We start from the raw sequence: 19,486 nt of genomic DNA on the forward strand, positions 1-19,486 counted from the left end.
CATTTTTGAAGGAGTATAGAGAAGTGAAGGAAAGAGAAGCACAGATAGATGAGACACCTGCACATATGTTTAGTGAAGAGAAACCTATTAAATATGAAGAACCTACAGTAAAGACGATGAACTTAGGGGATGAAGCTAACCCGAATAATATATTTGTGGGAGATGACTGGAACCCAGTCTTAAAAGCGGCAGCTTTCAAAATATTTATGGAATATAAAGATGTGGTTGCGTGGATGTATAAGGATTTGAAAGGGGTACCGTGAGAGTTATGTGTCCACCGGATACCATTGATAGGAGCAATACCCGTATAGAAGTGGCCATATCAGATGAACAAAAATTATGCCGCACAGGTCATTGACGAGATCAATCGAATACTTGAAACAGGCATTATTTTTAGGGTGCAGACAAGTGAATGGGTATCACTGATTTTGATATCTCTGAAGGACACCACTTAGATAAGGATGTGTGGACTTTCGATGCTTGAATGCAATAACGATCAAGGACCTGTTTCCAATACCATTCACTGATAGTATTTTGGAAGTTGTGGGCCACAAAATCTATTCATTTATGGATGGATTCTCTGGATACAACTAGATATCCATTGTAGAAGAAGATAGGCTTAAAACAACCTTCATAGTTGAAGGAGTATATGCCTACAATAGGGTGCCGTTCAGACTGTGTAATGCTCCGACAACATTTCAGAGAATTATCTTGCACATATTTGATAAGATGTCAACTAGGAATTTCAAGGCATTTTTAGACGATTGGTCAATTTTTAGTGCGAAAGACAAGCATATGACCGCACTCAGAGAATGCATGGAAGGATGCAGACGGGCAAAACTAGCACTCAATTCGAAGAAGTGTAGATTCATGGTACCACAGGGAAAGCCATTGGGGCACACAGTATGCAAAGCAGGATTAAAGACGAATCCTGACAAAGTCCGGGTAATCTTGGAAATGCCACCTTCGACGGATGTGACGGAGGTAAAATCGTTCTTGGGCCACATAGGATACTACCGAAGGTTCATTAAGGGCTTTGTGAAAACATTCTACCCGCTTGACAAACTAACCTGCAAGGGATAACCTTAGAATAGGGATACAGAGCAGAATGAAGCCTTTGAAGGAATGAAAACAAGACTAGCTACAACGCCTATCATGGCGTATCCGAACTAGGATAAGGAGTTTCATGTCCATGTTGACGCGTTGTACTACAAAATTGGAGCAACGTTGGCACAAACAGGTGATCATGGATTGGATCATTCGGTGTACTTTGCGAGTAGACTACTATCTAAAGTGGAGAAGAATTACAGTATAGCAGAGCGAGAGGCACTTGGAGTGGAATACACCGTACAAAAATTCAGACATTATCTACTAGCGACTCCATTCGTATTTTATGTGGATCATCAAGCATTGTTATATCTCGTGAACAAGCCAATCATCCAAGGACGGATAAACAGATGGGTATTATTGTTACAGGAGTTCATATTCAAAATTGTGGTACGACATGGAAAAAGTTATGGAAGTGCAGACCATTTGTCAAGGATCAAATCAGGAGAACCACCGGAGGGAGTTAATGACGATTTTTTCTGACGCACAACTATTCCAGATTGCCATACTACTAGCTTGGTACACAAGTATGGGGGAATATCTTTCCATGAGGCAATTTCCTAGGGAAATGCCATCGAACGAAAGGAGGAAATTGGTGCTAAGGAGTTGAACGTTTCAGTTGATCAACGAGTTACTGTATAAAATGGAACCTGACTAGATTATACGACGGTATATTTTAGAAGAGGAAATACCAAAGGTGTTGAAGGAAGCACATGAAAGATTAGCAGGAGGACACATGGGGCTAGATACAACTGTGCGGAAGATGCTTCTGGCAGGGTTATGGTGGCCAACCATGTACAACGATGCTAGGGAGTGGGTCGTTGCGTGCAATACATGTCAAAGGGCTAGGAAACCACTGAAGAGGGATTTCATGCCTTTGAACCCTTCACACAGATAGGAATTATTTGAATGTTGGGGGTTGAACTTTGTCGAACTCCTCAAGGTAAGTAAAACCCGAAGATGCAGGTACATTGTGGTAGCAACAGAGTACCTTACCAAGTGGGTAGAGGTGCGGGCCCTACCAGACAACTTGGCAGTAAGCACGACAAGATTCATTTATGAATAGACAAGTGACCGTGGACAAAATCTCGTTACAGTTAACAAGTGACCGTGGGGGACATTTCGTCAATTACATCATCTGACTACTGACTACAAAGTTCAAGATATATCATTCCTTATCGAGCCCGTATTATCCGAGAGCAAATGGAAAAGCAGAAGCTACAAATAAAATTTTAGTTGGAGTAATTTATAAATCTTGTGCAGTCGAAGGGGAGGATTGGGAAGAAAAGCTACCATCGGTGTTATGGTCATACCGTACTTGATACAAGGTAACCATGGGACACACTCTGTTTCAATTGATGTATGGACAGGAGGTCGTGGTACTGACGAAATTCATGGTACCAAGTTTAAGGATTGCGATTGAAAACAAACTAGGAGATATGTAAAGTTTGAGGGAAATATTGTATAATTTAAATAAACTTGATGAACGATGACTTCAAGCACAATGGGCCACGAAATTACACAGTACAGACGTAAGGCATGGCATGACAAGCACTTGAAGTTGAACAAGTTTCAACCGGGCCAACTAGTGTTGAAGTATAATGGGTGCAACGAGATCAAACCAGGCAAATTTAAAGTGAAATGGGTCGGGCCATACAAGATCTGCGAAGTTGGCGATAATGGAGCAATGAAACTATGGATGCTTGATGGGAAGGAAGTACCCGATGTAGTGAATGGGTCAAAGCTGAAAATCTATCATGAAAGAAATAACATGCCTTTGTGGACGAACACTTTAGAGACAATATAAAATGTAGTAATTTATGTATGTATGATAAGTAAATGTAAATAAGTATAATAAAATGAGCAAAATAGACAGAGGAATAGTAATATACATAAATTTTATTATAGTTGAGTAGTATGAAGATTATTGTACGAGACCATCACATGGTGAGGGGATAAGTAGGTGGATATAAAGTACGGCTCGACATGAAGATTATTGTTCGAGACCATCACACGGTGAGGGGATAAGTAGGTGGATATAAAGTACGGCTTGACATTCATTTGTTAACACTACCGTATGGTAAGAAAATGCAAGGAAATACAGATAAAAAGAGCACTGTACGACCTTAGCACATGAAAAGGATACCATACGGCAATAAGAGAAGCACAGAAGTACTATATGACAATAAAAGCACAAAGGGACAAACTTCATGTGATAGAGCACTGTACTACTTTGGGAGGATACTATACGGCCTTAGGGAAAGACAATTTGTAGACAACAAACAAAGAGACATACCGTACGACAACACACAGTAGAAGTGAAGAGGCAAACACCGTACTGACCGTATGGACAAAATAGAAGGTTAACTTATAACCATTGGAGCTGTATGGGCTTTAGACAAACAAACATGATCGTAGTACAGCCAGCACAAAGAGGTTACTGAACGCTACTGTATGGATAATAAAGAAGCTAATACCAAAACTGTACGGACGTAGGAAAGCCTTGAGAAGGCAGAAGGCATTGTATGGTCTTCTTGTTGAAGAGGAGCATCATCATATGGCTGGGGAAGGAAGCAAATCAATAAATTCAACCACCACCGTATGTACAACTAGCACAAACAAAAGAACACACTGTAAGGAGGGCATTGCACCAAGGAGAAATTGTTAGTGGGGAAAGACCATACGACCCTATGGTAAAAAGAGATCGAAGGATAAAAACGTGGCTAACCATTTAAGACAGTACATCACCAACCAAAAGATGCAAGATATAGTTATTGTACGACGGGTCCTAGTTAGAAGATCACGACAAGGAGACACGGTGAAGTTGTACAACCGTACCAGCCAAGTACCTGTAGATAGGTTGTATGGAGGAGTCCAACAATTGACCTAACCGTTTTTTTGTATTCTGTACACAAAATACAAGAGAAGTGATAGTTATGCGGTCAGTCGGAAAGAGGGCTTGGAAAAAGAAGTTGGAGGAAGATACAACGACTGCAACCATGAACAGAAATGTGAAAACCTTATTGTTAGGAGTGCGTGTTGCAAGAGGCACAATCACATGACTAAGTAAAAAGAAAGGCAAGCAAACAACACAGCCAGCTGCAATCGATCATCTCACAACACAGAATGTCTCATTTGAGGGTTTGAATGGAGCAGAATGCAGGAAATGGTGGTAAGAGACACCTGATATCCATCTGATGAAAAAATGCATTCAGAAGGCACAGGTTGAATGGGCAATAAAGATGCCTGTATTTTGCATTCAAGACTATGAAGGTTTCCTATGTAGAATGATAGAGACATACGATAGGTTCTCTCAAACTAGTTTGGTCGCCTATCTTGGACATGACCGTGTAATATCATTTAGAGCACCAGATTTCACATAGGTATTCAGAATACCTGGTTATGCACAGGGTGGAAGGAAAATCGACAACAAACTGAAAAAATTGAGTCGAGAGGTGAAGGCACAACTGGTATAGTTGGTATGCAGGGATTTGACACAAATGGAGAAAAAAGCCCTCATGGACATGTCGAAGGGGAGAGAATTGAAGAAGTCCAATGTTCAGGAAGGGCACTGGCATTGTCTTATGGACTTAGCAAAAAGTTGCCTTACAGGATCCAGCCACACTTCAGACATTTCATTCCCATAGGTTGCAATGATGAATGGGATCCTTCATGGAAGAGTGTATGATTGGGCGACACTGTTGGTAGAAAGGATGTACAAATTAATGACAGTGCAGCATAAGACATTTTACATGCCGCACTAAGCAATTGGGCTATTCTTGGAGGCAACAATGCGGATGATTCCCTACGACAGGTTGGAGGCCAAGCCTGGACCACTCGCGCCAGGTGAACCCCCTATCATGTAGTGGAGACACCTCGACACACTCGATAGCAAGATCATGGTCAGATAGAAATGCCAAGATTAGATGGAGGAGATATTGATAGTGGTCGGTAGTAGGTTTCTTTTGATGAGAGTGAGATTGATGGGGAGGACAAAGAAGATGACGAGGTGGAAGTGATTATAGCGACACAATTACCATTTCCGCGGCTCTCACTCTTGGCCACGACACACTTGGTTCCAATGGTCACATATGGCACAAATATTCCAAGGTTTGGTTAGTCCAGACAACCAGTGATGATGACTCCAGCTACTGTTGCGGTTCAGCTAGCTATAGAGACGCTAGCCATTCCGGAGGTCATAGCCATAGGGGGGACAGAGTCACATCCGTCAACGATGACGACTGTTGTTCCTTAGGTAATGATGGAGCTACCAGAAGGGTTTGTTTGAGAGGTTTTGCCAGCCGTACCAGAGGTAGGGGTCGAGGTACTTGTACCCGATGATGAGATAGACACTCAGGAAGGAGAGATGGAGATAGAAATGAGTGAGGGTTTAAGGAACCTGGTGTTCATTTGGATGTAGTGGGGTCAGATGCGATGGTTACGTAGGATGCAACATTGTTAGCAATGCCAGTAGAGGAGCCAAACAGAGAAAGTAAATCTCAGAATTTGAGCACATACTTGAGTACAAAGTTTAACTGCACACTAGCACCACGAGTGACAGGCATTCTCACACCTACGTGGGAAATAGCCCCAGAAGGAGATCCTGTAGGCATGTAGGCAGAGGAGAGTCACTCGACGCAAATCGATAGGATAACACACTTCTCGACAGAGAGCATTGCTGAGTGGATGGTAGAGGCAGTGAAGACGACTATGGGCACTGAGCAGCCTATAGTAAGGCCAAATGCATCAATGCAAGAGGGTGGGAAGGCATTTATCGCTGATATGGCGACTCGGGCTCGCCGAGTAGTGGCCTCTACACAGACACATGCCTTGGGTTTAGTAGTAAAGGAGTTGGAGCACGTCATATCCCTCACGAGAGTAGGGTGCTCAGCTGCCTTTTCAGTTTGTTTTGAGGAGCGTGGGTGGCCCAGAGTCGAGACTTCAGAGATGCGCGAGGATTGAGCCAATACGAGATAGTCGGTTGGGGAGAGCCACATAGAGGCTTTGATTCAGGAGATAGTCCGAATATACATGGATGCTTATTATGCCCTTTGAAGGAGCCAGGCAGACTAGGCAACGGTAGAGTGCTCCGGAGGAGTTAGCTACCAGGTTAGCAGTGATGAAGGAAAAACTAGCTGCAGAGAAGGAAGCTTGGGAGTTGGAGAGAGTGGCCTGGCAATCCGAGAGGACAACATTTTTGGCTCAGCAGAGTTAGCTACAACAGTTGGCAGCGAAGGAGACAAAACTTGGAGAGATTGCTGGGATGATGCAAACAGCCTTGGAGATTCAGATGGAGGCTACAATAGATTTGAAGGTATGGACTGGGCAAGTGCATGAGCTACGAGTGGAGCTGAACGAGCTTAGAGCACGGACGTCTACCACACCAGGGACACATCCCTCTTCCTAGTTGTGTAAATCTTGATGTAATTGGTGTTCGAGTTATGTTGAGTTTTTGATTTTGTCGTTTGGAGACTTCACTTTTTGGGGGGGATGATGTTGTCGGTCAAATCCATATTGTAGTCAATGGGTAGAGTTGTATCCGAAAGGGTGCGTGATAGTTGAGTCACCGCTTCAGAAAGGTATATGTACATCATCCAAATGAACTATTGGATTATTATCATTGTAATCATTGTAATTGGAATTGCATACTGCTTATATTAATAAAGTATCTTGTTCTGAGTTACATTCTAATACCTTAATGTGATAAGTATCCGTTTAACCTATATGGTAAACAGACTATATTTATCTATGAAATGATATCATCCCTCACCTCATTAAATGTGACACACAACACAAAAGGTACAATACGTGCCCCATAAAACATCTCCTTTAAACTCATTTTTAAAAATGCTTGAGGCCTAAAGAATTTTAACTCTGAAACCAATGTCCTACTTAAAAGCACTTGGGATGTTGCACATTCTCTAATTAATTCCAGAGAGTTATTTCTCCTTCCACAAGCAGTGCTAAATCTGTGAACTTCTGCACCACCTCTTCATTTAAGTTCAGCATTAGGGCCTAGTTGGACATTCAGTCAACTTCCTTACTTTCCATTCTTTTAATGTGTAAAACTTTGAAGTCCTCCAAAATAGTTAGTTCCTGACTAATGTTTAAAATGTAATTTTGGAGGTGTCAGGCTTCCAATGAATCTTTAAATATTGCATTTATGATTATCAGGGAATCTCCTTCCACATGGGGTTTGGTCACACCCAACTTTTTGGAAGCTCTGATTGCTAGTAAAGAAGCTTATGGTTCAGCCACATTATTAGTTCCATCTTGTAATCTCTTACCTCTTACAGCATTTAAGTCTCCATTATCATCTGTGACTGTAAAACCTACACCTGATGGGCCTGGGTTACCTTTCGGGGCATCATCAAAGTTGCATTTCCACCATCCATCTAGTGGTTTTTCCCAGACCAGAGGCTTCTTTGGATTAGAAGTAAGATTAAACTCACCATGCCCATTCACAGGCTGTATGACATCAATTTTAATATTTATTGTGGTTTTAGTGAAGTTTTGTGTTCTCTTAGGATTTTAGCTGGATGATGTCAATTTTTGTTCTCTTAAATATTTTTATTAATTTATATTCTTTGATTGACATGGAAGAATAAACATCATGGTACCATTTGGACAAGTATTTATATTCTGAGAAGTTCTGTGTTGATGTGTTGAAGGTTGGATTGAATGGCATTGCCTTGGATCTCGATCCCCGTTCTTTAAGTGATGGCTTTAAGCGTCGTCTCGCACTAGCAGTTCAGCTTGTAAGTATCCATCAACTTGCTATTTATTATGATTGTACATAGACCACCGATATCATACTTGAGATAGGCCTGGAATACTCCCACTCATAGATATAAACTTTTCTAAAAATATTAAGCAAAAGTTTTTGATTACTATATTTTTAAATTAATGACAGGTACGGATGCCAAATATATTATTGTTAGATGAGCCTCTTGCGGGTCTTGGTAATGCTCTTTGTTTCTCATATTTCAACTGATTTCAATTCTTTTTTTGAAGGAAAACTAATATTTTTGTGCCAAGAAGCATTCTAGAATGTTCTATTACCATCTGAGTATTTATAAAATCATGGGATTCAGTTGTTCTTAAAGAGACTATAGGCATCTTTTCAAGCTTTCATAGAAATGGATATTCAATCTATAGTTCTTTTACATGTGAAAATTCTAGAAAGATGTATATTCTAATAAAGGTTAGCAATGAACTAATTTGAATTTCTTAAATGTTTCACTCAGTAAACTTTAGGTTGTGGATGTAATGTCCCCTTCCAAGAAGTAGTCGAAGGTGACCACTCAAGCCTATTTTTATTCCTGTAGGCTAATTTTGGGAAGTAAGGGAAAAAAGTAAATTAAGTATTTTATGTAGTTCAATAAAGTAGAATTTTGCAGGTAAATTTATTAAGCGACTGAAGTGAAAATCAAAAGAAATTTTAAAAAGGTCACTTTATTATTAAGTTTAATGAAATAATAAAAATGGAAAATCGTAAAGGCCTTTGAGAAGTTCCTTGGTGTATTAGAAAAGGATATTTTGGAGCTCATTTAGCATGCTTGGATTAGCGTCTATTTTCAGGTTTGGAGAACTTCTCATGGAGAAAAAACCATAGGTTGAAAACATTTAAGCCAATTAGTTTCGAAATATCTACCCTAGTTCTGAAATTTGTGAGGTCTTGTTCCAAGACAAACGTCAGAATTTTGAGAATTGTTGGGAGATTGCTAGGATAAATTGGGACACAATTGTTAAGCCTCCTTGCAGGGCCATAGAGGATTCGCAAGAGGTTGCTGGAAAGGTCAATGATTCGCAGCTTGGGCGCTGGTCGATGACATTAGTAAGTTTGATGCCATTTATGTGTTTAGCTGAGAAATGGTTTTGGCATGGGTTATTGAGTCAATCCTTTGCATGAGTGCTAAAGTCTATTGTTGGGCTAAAGGAGTGAGTTTACTGGAGTTGGAGTTTGTTCTAGCAGTGAATAGGCCTCAATGCTGGCTGCTAAAATACCTATAAGTAGGGCACAGGATTGTACAAAATAGATTGTATGCTTTTATCTGCATTAAGGAGTGATGTATGGGGATCATCTAGCAAGTTGCCCATCTTAAGCTGCTGGTACAAATGTTATATGCTGAGAGAACACATTTGTGCTGGTCAGTTTAAGGTTTCCTGGAGGTATATGATTACTGAGTGGCATGGAAGTCCTTGTTGCCATCACAAGCTTGGCGTGATGATTTTAAATGGAAATTTGTAAACATGGATCTGCCATCTTGGTTATCAATTCAAATAAATTTCTGCTGATATCATTCAGATTTCTGTCTGAGTTGATTCAAATGGATGTCTCCTACTATTTTTGCAATCATCAAAATAAAATACTGTATTTTGTTCCGTTCCAAATAATCCAGTCATTTCTACATTTAAATATGAATGTCCAAGCGTAGCAGTGATTGTGAACAAGAGCATTGCAAAATAAATACATTTTGAACTTAAAATTTGAAACCTACGAATTATTTTTCACTGAAAGCAGAGAAAAGTGGTAGTTTGGTGAAAAATTTGAAATGGGCACCCTTGAATATCCCAAAAACTAAACCAAATTGCTGAAAGGAATTATGTCAAACAGTTTGCATTCAACCTCTTATTTCTCTGTTTCATGTTTTAAACCCCTTATAACTCCGGAAATCAAACGTTTATTTGTTTGTTGTGTTTTGTGCATGGAATTGGTATCATACAACATAAACAAGAAAGAAACTACAATAATATGCAAAGTGGAAATGAACTGCTGCCAATAAAATGTTATTTTCAGAATTCATAAAACCAAATACATGGCAAATTTATCAACTCACTAATTACTTCAGCATGACTGACATAATACTCCAGCCCATGCTTTTGAACTTGCTGCTACAGTGCCGCGTGAATAGTGCCGCATGAATAGTGCTACTACAGTACTTTGTCCTTCAATCAGTCCACTACCTTCGTAATATCATTCCCTCAAAGCGGCATAAGCGTCGGACAAGTAGTGAAGAAGATATGAGCAAAATACCAAATCCGCCTGTAGCTGGAAATGCAACTAAACTGCCTGATAATGAAGCCGATAACAAAGAATTCCAAAGGCCAAACTCCAAGGGAATGACGTCTAGAATGTTACAAGAGAGGATAAACGTCCTCAAATGCCAAGAACGGAGCTGCAACTCACACACCAATTTCTTCTCATATTCCCTCTGTCTAATGAAGCCACAAATGCTTCCTTTTATTCTATTTCCAAGGGTCCGCTCAACTCATATGGGCAATGTGGGATAAAAGATGTGTAATATATAAAACATATATTAAAATACCCCTTATGTCTCCCTTGGGTACACATCCCCATAAAATAAATATTAAAGTAACACTTTAATATTTTACAATTAAATTAGACGTTACTTTAATAAAACTTCAGGCATTAAAATGTATTAGCAATTGGACTCCGAATAATGCGAGTGATAGCTCATTGGAAAGCTCTCATCGAGGAGTATCAAATCCAATCACCAAAATTGACCTGCACTGTGTCCTGCTGTCTTACTAAAAATAGTAAGTATGCCTGAAACTGAGTAAATCAACTTCGTTTTGGCCCAAACTGGAAATGACTAGGCCAAAACACTCCAGGATTCTATTAAACCCTTCGTTAGCCCTCGGGACCATGTAGAACAAGGCTAATGCACACACACTTGGTCAACTGCTAAAATGGGGACATTACAGTCCGCCCCCCTTGAAATTGCTTGTCCTCAAGCAATCTCAGTCCAGCCTGCTGAATAACCTACTCACTCTCGCATGTAGAATCTTCCTCCGGTAGGTCTTTCCATCTGACCAAATACTCCTTCACTATCTTGTTTCTAAGCTTCCTCTCTCTGGTGTCCAGAATAGCCTCGGGTACTAACACAAGCTTCCCCTCATCCAAATGGGGTAAATCTGCAGAAGGCACTACACTCTGACCAATGGGTTTCTTAAGCCTAGACACATGAAACACATTGTGCACTCGATTGCCCTCTGGAAGCTCAAGCTCATAGGCGACTTTGCCCACTTTGCGAATCACTCTGTAGGGACCATAAAATCTAGGTTTCAACTTTTCAGCTCCGCTCTTCTTGAGCGATGACTGTCTATATGGTTGTAGCCTCAAGTAAACCATATCCCCTACCTCGAAGCTACGCTCTATTCGGTGCTGATCAGCATATAATTTCTGTTGATTCTGGGCCTGTTGTATATTCTCTTTGAGCACTTTCAGGATGTCCTGACTATCCTGCAATAAGTTTTTGGCTTTGGGCACTCTACTGTCCCCCAAAACTAAATCCATGAAGCTAGGTGCTTCATAACCATAGAGTGCCATGAAAGTAGTCATCTTGATGGACATATGATAAGTGGTGTTATAACAGTACTCTCCCATATGCAACCATCTGATCCAAGCCTTTTGTTGTGCAGTTACATAGTTCCTCAAATATCCTTCCACCCATTTATTCACAGTCTCTGTTTGCCCATCTGTTTGCGGATGATAACTAGTGCTAGGTGTAAGATCTGTACCACACAACCTAAATAACTCTTGCCAAATAACACTCATAAACTTACTATCCCGGTCGCTGACAATGAATCTGGGCAGCCCATGTAACCTGAATATCTCTCTAAAGAAAAGATCTGCCACTTGTGCTGCTGTGTAAGTGGACGGAATAGCAAAGAAGTGAGCAAACTTCGTCAAGTGGTCCACCACCACATAGATGCAATCCCTTCCCTGCACTCGTGGTAAACCAGTGATGAAGTCCATCGAAATACTTTCCCATTTCCTATTAGGAATGGGCAAGGGCTGTAATAAACCTGCAAGAAATGTGTGCTCTCCCTTATTCTGTTGACAAATCACACACTCCCTGACATACCTCTAAACATCATCCTTGAGCCCTTTCCATGAAAACCGCTCTCGGATCTACCTGTAGGTCTTGAAGACCTTCGGATGTCCAGCTGTGGGTGCATCATGAAATGCCTTTAGAATCGCCTCTCTCAAATGTGATGACGGAATCAAATAAACCCTGTCCTAAACTCTGATCAATCCATCTATCACCTCATAGCGATCATCCTGTATGGTACCTGAAATCAATCCAGAAGCCCAAGCATCTCCGACATACTCTGCTATAATCCGATCTCTCCAATCTTCTGAAATCTTTGCCAGAGCGCATAAGTGAGGTCTCCGAGATAAGGCATCAGCCACCGCATTTTTCTTACCTTTGACAAACTCTATGTCAAAGTCATAAGCCTGCAATTTAGTCACCCATTTTTGTTGCCGGTCATTAAGATCATGCTGGCTCATGAAGTATTTAATACTGTTGTGATCAGTCTTGATCACAAAACGTCCACCTACCAAATATGATCGAAATTTGGCCAATGCATGCATTATGGCCAACATCTCCAGGTCATAGACAGAATAACTCTTCTCAACTCCTCGGAGCTTCCTACTCTCGAATGCAATGGGATGCTTCTCCTGCATCAATACTGCTCCAATCCCATCACCTGATGCATCACAATGAAGCTCAAAAGGCTTTGTGAAATCCGGTAGAGCTAGAACTGGACATGAAGACATTACCTGCTTGAAATGCTCAAAACACTTGTGTGCTGCCCTTGTCCACACGAAGGCTCCTTTCCTGGTAAGATCTGTCAAGGGTGTAGCAATCTATGAGAATCCCTTGACAAACCTCCTATAAAAACCACATAAACCAAAGAATCCCTTAAGCTGTGTAAGGTTTGTGGGAGTAGGCCACTCTACAATAGCTCTAATCTTTACGGGATCAACTCGAACGCCATCTGCACTAATGAAATGCCCAAGGTAAAGGAGCTCAGTCAAGCCAAACTCACATTTAGATTCCTTGGCATACAATGACTCTCTCTCCAAAATAGATAACACCTCCTCCAGATGATGTAAGTGCTCCTCCCAGGTCTTACTGAAGACCAAGATGTCATCAAAGAAGATCAAGACAAATCTCCTCAGCTGCTTCCTGAATACCTGGTTCATACAACTCTGAAATGTAGTGGGTGCATTGGTTAGCCAAATGGCATAACCATGAACTCAATGTGGCCATAGTGACATCAGAAGGCTGTTTTCTCAATGTCCTTTGCTCTCATCCTGATCTGATGGTATCCGGATCACAAATAAATTTTGGTGAAGAAGCATGCCCCATGCAACTCATCAATCAACTCATCAATCCTAGGAATGGGATACCTGTTTTTAATTGTTTTCTTATTCAGTGCCCTGTAATCGATGCACATCCGCATCGTCCCATCCTTCTTCTTTACCAATACTACTGCTGAAGCAAAGGGGCTCTTACTGGGCCTGATATGCCCCATCTCCAACAAATCCTTAATCGCCTTCTCTATCTCATCCTTGTGCTTCTTAGGATGACGATAGGGAGTAATCGTAACTGGTTTGGCTTCCTCCTCGAGCTCAATAACATGTTCCATCCCTCTGTCAGGAGGAACCCCATGAGGAATATCGCTAAATACTTTAGCGTGTCTATCAAGTATCTTCTGGATATCTGGTGGATGACTCTTTTCTTGTGGCTCTGGTGAAGTTGGCATAATGTAGCACTCTGCCGCCCAGTCTATGTCATCATGACGAAAAAGTCTCTGCATTCTCCTCAAGGACACTACTCTGCAACCTCCATCTGAAAGTCCTCTAAGCACCACAGTTTTGCCCTCATGCTAGAATCTCATCTCCAATTTCGCTAGGTTGAGTGTGAACTCAACTAGTGAAGCCATCCATGTCATGCCGAGGATGACATCATAATCTCCCATGTCCACAACATAGAACTCATCCTCCAACTCGTAGCCATCTCCAAACCTGATGCGAAGATTAGATATCTTCCGAGTGCATAATAATTTATCACCGTTAGCCACGATGACTCTAAACCCATCATGCTCCTCTGTTTGTAACCCTCTCCTGGCTACCAACTGTGCATCTATGAAGTTATGTGTAGCCCAAGTGTCAATAAGAGATATCACTTTCTGCCCTTGGATAGTACCCCTGACCTTAAATGTGATTGCCTTTTGGGCCCCTGTCAAGCGTGCCAACGATCTATCATCCTTAGGAATGCTGCTCTCCTCTATAGTGTTACCCTCATCTGAATCGGAGTGCTGATCCTCCCCCTCTGACTCTGACTCTTCTGCTGAAAAATACTCCATTTGATTTGCCTTAGCCTTGAGAGAACATTTATGAGATAAGTCCCAAGGCTCTCTACAATGGAAGCACAGCTTCTTCTTTCGAAGTTCATTCAAGGTTTCATTGTCTAGTCCTTTTGATCCTTCTTTGGGTTTGCCATACTCTTTCTGAAACGGTTTTTTGTCTTTGTCCTTGCGGTAGAAAGAATCTGTTGAATGGTTTTTTCCTTTGTATACCGAAGGGGCTAAATCTCGTGCCTTTTTAGTTGCTTCAGCTAAGGTGAGTGGATCATGTCCCTTCTCCCAACCTCATAATGGATCAACAAGACCATCACAAAATAACACCACCAATCTCCTAGGAGAGATATCAGTAACAAGTACAGACAAGCGCTGAAACTCGGCAATGTAAGCATCCACAGAACCTGACTGTTTTAATTGTGCTAGCTCCTTTAAATGTAACTCGTGATCCCTTGTGTCAAATCTCTCAATCAATGTTTCGGTGAATTCCTCATAGGATGTAATCTGATTATGCCCCAAAGTCACCATGCCATGATGCCACCATTCATGTGCAACGCCATCCAAGTGCATAGCCGCATACTTGATAGCCTCCTCCTTAGGCATAGGATTTAGCTGCAAGTATGTATCTACCTTCTGCACCCAAGCTCGTGTAGTCATCTTCCCTGAAGCATCATAATAAGGTAAAGAAAGTTTTCCAACTTTTTTTCTCAGCTCAAAGTTTTGATTCCTTCCTCTTGCTCTAGGCATGTGTCTCATCCTCAAGTCCATATAATCTCTGAGGGAAATATTCGCCTGAAACTCCGGTCCACTAGCCTCCCAGTCCCTCCTGAACTAATCCTGTAACTCGGTAATCTGCGGTTCGTTTATTGGTTGAACCGGACCTTTGGGTGGGAAAGTCGGTATAAGAGGTCTCGAGCTCACAGTCCGCGCTGGGCGTGCAACGTGTCTAAAGTTATCAGCCTCATTCCCATTGTTGCCGTGTCCATTATTACCATTAATGTTATTCTCAGGACCATTGTTGTTGCCTTGGCCTCCATGGTTATTGTTTCCCTCATTGTTATTATTTTTGTTGTTGGCATCACCTGGATTAATATTGACACCCATCTGTCTAGCCATGAGCTGCAACATCATGTCCATTTGCCTATTCTGCTCTTGCTGCATACGCTGCCTCTGCTCTAATGTATCCAATAACTGTCTAAACATTACCTCCCCCTGATCTGGACCGGCATTCCCGCCTCCGCCTAATCCTGTATTCCTGTCATCTCGATCACCCATATTGTTGTCCTGATCAAAGAATATCTCCTCTGTCTATATGGCTGGATTCAATGTCCACCTGCATAGATGTACTAGACTGTTTGCTTTGCAAGTATGAAATCCTATTTTGTCTTGCTCTGGTATTGCGGAAATTATAAGGCCCTTTTCGCATGCTCAAACATAAATGCTTAGCCTGTGTTTTATTTTTAATTTCTGATTTTAGTGTTTTGACATTCTGTCAAACACTTTCCCCTCTATCTGACTGTTCCAAATTCCCTATAAGACCTCCACAGGATGGCAAGACTTATAGCTCTGATACCACTGAAATGGGCACCCCTGAATGTCCCAAAAACTAAACCAAATTGCTGAAAGGAATTATGTCAAACAGTTTGCATTCAACTTCTTATTTCTCCGTTTAATGTTTTAAACCCCTTATAACTCTGGAAATCAAACGTTTATTTGTTTGTTGTGTTTTGTGCATGGAATTGGTATCATATGACAAACAAGAAAGAAACTAAAATAATATGCAAAGTGGAAATGAACTGCTGCCAATAAAATGTTTATTTTCAGAATTCATAAAACTAAATACATGGCAGATTTATCAACTCGCTAATTACTTCAGCATGATTGACATAATATTCCAGCCCATGCTTTCGAACTTGCTGCTACAGTGCCACGTGAATAGTGTTGCGTGAATAGTGTCGCATGAACAGTGCTGCGACAGTAATTTGTCCTTCAATCAGTCCACTACCTTCGTAATATCATTCCCTCAGAGCGGCATAAGCGTCGGACAAGTAGTGAAGAAGATATGAGCAAAATGCCAAATCTGCCTGTAGTTGGAAATGCAACTAAACTGCCTGATAATGAAGCCGATAACAAAGAATTCCAAAGGCCAAACCCCAAGGAAATGACGTTTAGAATGTTACAAGAGAGGATAAACGTCCTCAAATGCCAAGAACGGAACTGCAACTCACACACCAATTTCTTCTCATATTCCCCCTGTCTAATGAAGCCACAAATGCTTCCTTTTATTCTATTTCCAAGGGTCCGCTCAACTCATATGGGCAATGTGAGATAAAAGATGTGTAATATATAAAACATATATTAAAATACCCCTTATGTCTCCCTTGGGTACACATCCCCATAAAATAAATATTAAAGTAACACTTTAATATTTTACAATTAAATTAGACGTTACTTTAATAAAACTTCAGGCATTAAAATGTATTAGCAATTGGACTCCGAATAATGCGAGTGATAGCTCATTGGAAAGCTCTCACCGAGGAGTATCAAATCCAATCACCAAAATTGACCTGCACTGTGTCTTGCTGACTTACTAAAAATAGTAAGTATGCCTAAAACTGAGTAAATCAACTTCTTTTTGGTCCAATCTGGAAATGACTAGGCCAAAACACTCCAGGATCCCATTAAACCCTTCGTTAGCCCTCGGGACCATGTAGAACAAGGCTAACACACACACACTTGGTCAACGGCTAAAATGGGGACATTGCAAAATTGCTCGAGAACTTTAGAGAGGAATTTCAATGCGGGAGCATTTAGGTTGAAGACAATCTTGCAGAACAAAATTCCTTGAATTGTTTGTTTGTCTTCATTCATTGTTCTAGGATGAAACTCTTACCTGTCCAGAATTGCTAATTTAGCAAACATGTACCCTGTCCTGAAGTCATTATGTAAGGGGCTACCCTATTTCGATTCCAAGTCCCAAATAGCAACACAATTCTCATAATCTCAGCAGTGTCATTTTGTCAAACAGTTTGCACACATTCTACAGATTACAAGTAATTCTATTTTTGGTTTGACATTATGTTTTTTGGTTTCCAAGTACAGCCTTGAGCTCTAAACATTTTAAAGGGATGCTGATTCAACATAATTACCACGCTGTTACAGACTAGCAGATATAGAAGATTCATATCACAGTTTAAAGAATAGCAATCATAAATTATCTTGTTATAGCTGTTCACTTGTTTCCAGCTAACTCTACCATTCACATAAAAATCAATGTTTTGTTGCAACAGTGATGACCAGAGATAATATCTGGTGTAGAAGACTGCTATGTTCAATTTTATATTTCTGAGGACGAATTCCTTACTCATCAAGTAAATACTGGAGAATATTCTCAGGCTGTTCCCATACTCACACCCAAGATGTTTATCCTCTATAATTACTGAACAGCGTTGCACTGAGAATTTGATCTCATCAGCTACAGGTATGACCAAAATCAAGAAGGCTCAAAGCACTCTATCCTCTAGTGCTGGCTCAATATAAACTTTGCGTTGGTTTAAGGTTAGCAAATTGCCCAGTCACCCCGATGATTTCAGATTTTCCAGCTAGGTGCCAATTTATTGAATCAGGGTTTATAGTTCAGAAAATTATTGGTCAAGACTTCAGTATGTCGGCCTTCTCAATAGTATGCTCAGCTTTTAGGCTTAAAAATTACTACAGAACATTGTCAAATTGTGTATGAACTGTGCCAAAGGTGAGAACCACTGTAATAATTGTGGAGAAGTCTGCTAACAGCAAAGGAGCTGTAATGTTCCTGATGGTTTCTGTAATGCTCCCGACAGGTTTCTTCCTTTCCGAAATGAACTTGTGCACATGAGAGTGTCCGTACGGTATTGATATGTGCTGCCGTTGTGTAGGCTGTACGGTGAAGTAAGGATGTCACCGTACGGTGACCACGGGAGGGAGGGGAGGGATGTCGTATGGTGAGTATGGTGACTATACGGTATGGTCTTGGAGTCTGTACAGACTGTAAGGTGATGGTGTTTTGGGGTTGGCTGTACGGCGGTAGACAGAGGGTGAATGGGATGGCCATACACTAGCAAATACAGAGTATGAGCACACAATGTTGATGTGTGGCGTGATTATATGCCTTCCTGGTAATGAATTAGAGCGAAAACCAACAAACCAACAACAAAGATGTATTCGCAATGAACATTGCAATTTATATAAACATATATCAATAGTTCTAGAAATAATGATACTTGGAAATAGTAGTGATGCTCTGATTTGCCAGACCCGAGCTAGAAATACAGACGGAATAGGGTAAGGGTTTCATCCCATTGAAACCAGAGAGAAACCAAGCAGGGAAGATCTTTCACTTCCGAAATGGCGAACAATCTAGAACTCCAATAGGAATTCGCAGTACAAAAAAAAATCCAAATCACATGTCAACTACTACCTACATGCCGTGCTTAAATACCTTTTGGAAGAACTTCCCAAGGGTTTACAAATATAGCCGATGACCAACCTATGAAAACAATAAAATAAAAATGGGTCCGAGATATACTAAATTGATCGGCCCATGAACGAAGGTTTGATTAATTAATTAATTATTTTATGACGGGAACACTACAAGAGCCATGGCAATAGACATTGTTCCTTCAGCAGAACACTTTATAGGCATTAATTTTTGTATTCATGGTGATGATGATTGTATTCAATTATTTATTAGAGCAAAGCTTTGCTTATCCAACAACCATGATAAATTAATGATTCATATTCCAAACTTCAATAGTTGACACTTTTATTCATGGCAATTTACATTTATTTAAAGTTTGGATGTTTACCGCATAGATTAATTGATTAATGCACACAGACACAGAACAAAAACAGCAACAACAGTACTCCATTTATTCGCATATGCTAAGAGATTACATACAAAGCATAAGATAAGATCCTTTACAATGATCCTAGACGGGGTATAAATACTTCCCGCCGAACCTTCCCGAAGGGGTCCATCGGCTACATAATAATCCTAATCTACCCGTTGGCTACACAATTTTTATCGAAAACATGAACCCATCGGCTACACAGTTTCTATTGACGACATCATCCCCCCCAAAAGAAAAGTCGTCTCCGAACGACAATTACAAAATACAATTACAACATATCCAGGACAAATTAACAAAATAGAATACACTAA

At 40.7% G+C, this 19,486-nt stretch overlaps 1 protein-coding gene across 2 annotated transcripts in view; it reads left to right on the top strand.

Annotated features, from left to right (window-relative positions):
* The window catches only part of ABCI11 (non-intrinsic ABC protein 14), a 275,549-nt gene that overhangs the window by 105,897 nt on the left and 150,166 nt on the right, over positions 1 to 19,486 (top strand). For both annotated transcript variants that reach the window (XM_089825555.1, XM_089825547.1), the window contains exons 7-8: positions 7,779 to 7,865; positions 8,021 to 8,069. In XM_089825555.1, coding sequence (XP_089681681.1) covers positions 7,779 to 7,865; positions 8,021 to 8,069 — 136 coding nt within the window. The remainder of the gene's footprint in view (positions 1 to 7,778; positions 7,866 to 8,020; positions 8,070 to 19,486) is intronic.

This window comes from Cupressus sempervirens, chromosome 1, assembly GCF_028749045.1.
Source record: "Cupressus sempervirens isolate cs-2001-9-10 chromosome 1, ASM2874904v1, whole genome shotgun sequence".
NCBI lineage: Eukaryota > Viridiplantae > Streptophyta > Pinopsida > Cupressales > Cupressaceae > Cupressus > Cupressus sempervirens.